This window comes from Octopus bimaculoides, chromosome 15, assembly GCF_046866305.1.
Source record: "Octopus bimaculoides isolate indiv1 chromosome 15, ASM4686630v1, whole genome shotgun sequence".
Taxonomy (NCBI): Eukaryota; Metazoa; Mollusca; class Cephalopoda; order Octopoda; family Octopodidae; genus Octopus; species Octopus bimaculoides.
This window is the reverse complement of record NC_142942.1, coordinates 14,220,862-14,225,876: the sequence shown is the minus strand read 5'-3', so window position 1 is coordinate 14,225,876 and position 5,015 is coordinate 14,220,862. Positions and strand designations below refer to the sequence as shown.

General features: G+C 35.2%; 1 protein-coding gene across 1 annotated transcript; it reads left to right on the top strand.

Annotated features, from left to right (window-relative positions):
• The first annotated feature begins 217 nt into the window (after window positions 1-217).
• Window positions 218-2,507, top strand: LOC149132416 (uncharacterized). Its single transcript, XM_089363464.1, has one exon. It carries the CDS (start codon window positions 730-732, stop codon window positions 1,924-1,926), a length of 1,197 nt encoding a protein of 398 aa, XP_089219590.1. The 5' UTR covers window positions 218-729; the 3' UTR covers window positions 1,927-2,507.
• The last annotated feature ends 2,508 nt before the right edge of the window (window positions 2,508-5,015 follow it).

The window sequence follows — 5,015 nt, the reverse complement described above, 5'->3', positions numbered from 1 at the left end:
CTGTAGAATCTTTTACTTCTTAAGCTCAGAACTTATACTTTATAAATATCTTTAACTCACACTGTTTATTTCTCTATTATTTCAGATTATCAAGTTACACTGGCATTGAAATAATTCCATTTTTCATAAGCATCAACAGTTTTTTATCATCTGTTTAAAGATATATATATGTAATATTAGCCCTTCTTATATATATATATATATATATATATATATATATATATATCATCATTGTTTAACGTCCGCTTTCCATGCTAGCATGGGTTGGACGATTTGACTGAGGACTGGTGAACCAGATGGCTGCACCATGCTCCAATCTGGTGGATGAATTACTATGAAACAGTTCAATGAAATGAGATTAGAAACAACATTTCTCTACTTTTCTACCTGGAGTAGGTACAAGACAATCTTGCATTCAAATTAAATGTGGAAAATTTGTTGAAGATATAACTGGCTTCCCTGTGCAAGAAACCCTATTTGTGGATATGTCTTAATACTAAGTTTTAATTTTTTTTTTTCCTTATTATAAAAGAAGGCTCTTTTGTAATAAGCCGTCTTGAAATATTTATTCCTGAATGGTGATGATATTCCAATAAATTATTTTGTAAATAACTGTTCACAGCATCTGAACATACTAAAGACCAAGATCACAGTGGCTGGAATGTAGTTGAAGAAATATTTGTTAGAAATCATATATAAAACTTAACACAAAAGAAATATCCATATATTATGGAAAATGAATTGTGTGAGACTCGGGTTATTTATAAAGCGCATTCCAAAAGGACTGAATTTCCTGATGAGATTCTGAAACAGATAGGAAAAACATTATACTACTGTGATATCTGTAAAAAGTCATTCTCTAAAAAAAGTAACCTAACAAGACATGAACGTATTCATACAGGAGAAAAGCCATATCATTGTGATATCTGTGGTAAATCATTCTCTCAAAATAGTGTCTTAACTACTCACATACGTATTCATACAGGAGAGAAACCATATCATTGTGATATCTGTGGTAAATCATTCTCTGAAAGTGGTAACTTAACTACTCATAAACACATTCATACAGAAGAGAAACTATATCACTGTGATATCTGTGGTAAATCTTTCTCTACGGTTAGTAATCTAGCTATTCACAAACATATTCATACAGAAGAGAAATCATATCACTGTGATATATATAGTAAGTCATTCTCTGAAAGTAGTAAAGTAACTACTCGTAAGCATATTCATGCAGGAGAGAAACCATATCACTGTGATATCTGTGGTAAATCTTTCTCTACATCATTTCTGTCAACTTCACATAAACGTATTCATACAGGAGAGAAGCCATATCACTGCGATATCTGTGGCAAATCATTCTCCATAGGTAGTAACTTAACTATTCATAAACGTATTCATACAGGAGAGAAACCATATCACTGTGATATCTGTGGTAAATCATTCTCTCAAAGTAGTGTCTTAACCACTCACATACGTATTCATACAGGGGAGAGGCCATATCACTGTGACATTTGTGGAAAATCGTTCTCTGTAACATGCAGCTTAACTAAACACATACGAATTCACACCGGAGAGAGGCCATATCACTGTGATATCTGTGGTAAATCATTCTCCATAGATAGTCATTTAACAACTCACAAACGTATTCATACAGGAGAGAAACCATATCTTTGCGATATCTGTGGTAAAACATTCTCTCGAAGAAGTTACTTGAATTCTCACAAATGTATTCATGCAAGCAATAAACCATTTCTTTGTGATATCTGTGATATTTCATTCTCTCAAAAGGGCGAGTTAACTTCTCACAAACATACTCACACAGGAGATAAACCATATCGCTGCGATATCTGTGATAAGTCATTTTCTGGGAAAGGTGGTTTAACTCGACATAAACTCATCCATATGGAAGAGAAGCAGTGCTAAATTTTTCTCACAGAATCCATTTTTCACACAGAACAGTAGGTACAATGCATTGATACATTTCATCTGAAAGAAATACTTATGATACCAAAATGCCTGAGAAAGACTTTGGTTTTATGATACAAATTCTGTTTTAAAGTGAGTTGAATTAAAACCTTCTATCAAAATCTCCAAACACCATCTTAATACTGACAAAGTCATTTTACCAAATTCTTTCTTATTTTCAAAATTAATTAAAACGAAGGCTATGTATTTCAACAGAAATATGGTAACAAAAGGGTTAACAACAGGATGTATTCTCAAAGGAGAGATGATATAATGGTATAATAACTCTTCAATTCTATTCTATAGAACTGCAAATGAATCTACATTGGTGAGATTAACTTCCTGTGTAATATTTTTAATAAGAACATTTATTCAGAATATTCATATATATTACATTTTAGAAATTTCTAGAGAGAAGAAAAATTACCACTGATTTATTTGATATTGTCAGCAGAAACTGAGAAATGTATTTGTCCTAAATTAAAAATTACATCACTGTACAACTTGTTTTAAATAAAATACACAAACCATACAAAAAATATTTCATTGTACTGTAATATAATATATATATGAGATCTTATGTGTTCTAAATCTTGTATTCATTCATTCTTTCATATATTTTATGTATATTCTGATCTGAAATTTATAGTATATATATATATATATATATATATATATATATATATATATGTTACAGGGTTTGCTCCTCAAATTGGACATTACCAATTCAATCTTGTCAATATCTGCCTCCTTTATGGTATTATATTGCTTCTAGCTGTTGATATTAATATATATATATATATATATATATATATATATATATATATATATATATATTTTACTGGCTTCTTTCAATTCCTGACTATCAAATCTCACAAAGCTTTGGTTGCCCCAGGGTTATAGTAGGAGACATTTCTTAAGGTTCTGTACAGCCATTCAATGCTTTGTGTGAGTGAATTTGGTAGACAAAAACTGGAAGAATGATGTTAAGAGATGCTGCTAATGATACACACACACGCAGATATAGATAGATAGACTGGAATAGAGGGGGAGAGAAAAGGGAAAGAAGTATGCATGTACCAGCTTTTGAATCCATCACCACCATCTTGAATACAAAGCTCTCTCAAGCCCCATCGTTACTACATTTCCTAAAACACTCCCCTTCCTGTAAACCAGGTGGACCTCTTGTGCATTTAACGAGCCATAACAAATCATGCAGGGCCTGTGTAAATAGTGCGGTGTTTTAAGTGTGAATCACACGCCAGGGGGTACTAAACACTCCCCTCAAAAAAAAAAAAAATCCGATTAAGAACGGGTGTGAAAATATAGAGAGAAGAGAAATATACTTGTGTGTGCGTGTGTCAGTTATACTGTGTGTGTGAAAGTGTGGATGGATGTAATGTGTTGTATGTGGATAGGTTTTAGTATGTGGCTGTGTGTGTGTGCACGCTGGATTAAGAATGGATAATTAATAAACTATTGCATATTGCACATATATATAGCTACAAACATTATATATATATATATATACAGTGTCCCAGGATGGTCACAGTCTAATGACTGAAACAAGTAAAAGATATACATACATGTACATGTGTGTGTATATATATATATATTATATACATGCACATTACTGACATGTTCATGCATAAACACACACATGTAAACATGTATGTATATTTTTATCTTCATACATTTATCTATGCGTGCATAGACACACACACATACATACACACACAAACAGAAGCAGACAGACATATTTTTTTATGTAAACTATAAACAATCATGCTCACACACACACATACACATGTAAACAGTATATGTGCATGTATAGGCACATATACACACACACACATATGTAATTTACTTATTGCGTAAGCGTATACAAATACATATAAGTGAAGTGTACATATGTATGTTTGTGTGTGTGTATTTAGTTGTGTGTTTGTGTGTGTGTATGTGAACAGAGGTTTTCAAAATGTTAAATGCTTTGTAATACAATTCCTCCAACTTCTGAAATAGTAATCAAGGTCAAAAGAGAATTGTCACACAAGACTGGTTCAATTCCCATCAGTTCTCATCACCACCCCCATCCCATAACATCTTACTGTAGAATGTTCTTTATTATATTCTTTCTGCTCTTACCACCACCACCATTGCCACCGCCCCCAACTATTACTGTTTAGAAGCATTTGTGAAAAGAGGAGAGAAAGAAGGTTGGAGGTACGAGGTGAGGGAAGAGGAGAAAGATGAGGGTGGTTGCCAGGCATGGCTGTGTGGTAAGAAGTTTGCTTCCCAATCACATGATCTCAGATTCAGTCCTATTGCATGGCACCTTGGGTAAATGTCTTCCACTATAGCATCGGGCCAACTAAAGCTCTGTGAGTGGACTTGGGAGACGGAAACTGAACGAAGCCCATCATACATACATATATACAGACAGAAAACTCATCAAGCCAAGCAAAATTGCAGACACTGGTATGCAAAAACACCCATTACACTCTCAAGAGTGGTTGGTGTTAGGAAGGGCATCTAGCCGTAGAAAAACCATGCCATTTCAGACTGGAGTCTGATACCGCCTTCCAGCTTACCAGCCTGGACAACGGACATTAAATGATGATGAGATCATCATCATCATCATCATCGTTTAACGTCCGCTTTCCATGCTAGCATGGGTTGGACGATTTGATTGAGGACTGGTGAAACCGGATGGCAACACCAGGCTCCAATCTAATTTGGCAGAGTTTCTACAGCTGGATGCCCTTCCTAACACCAACCACTCAGAGAGTGTAGTGGGTGCTTTTACGTGTCACCCGCACGAAAACGGCCACGCTCGAAATGGTGTCTTTTATGTGCCACCCGCACAAGAGCCAGTCCAGGGGCACTGGCAATGATCTCGCTCGAAAACCCTACAAAGGCCAGTCAGGCGGTACTGGCAATGGTCACGCTCAAGATGGTACATCTTATGTGCCACCTGCACAAGAGCCAGTCCAGGGGCACTGGCAACGATCTCACTTGGCTTGCCGGGTCTTCTCACGCACAGCACA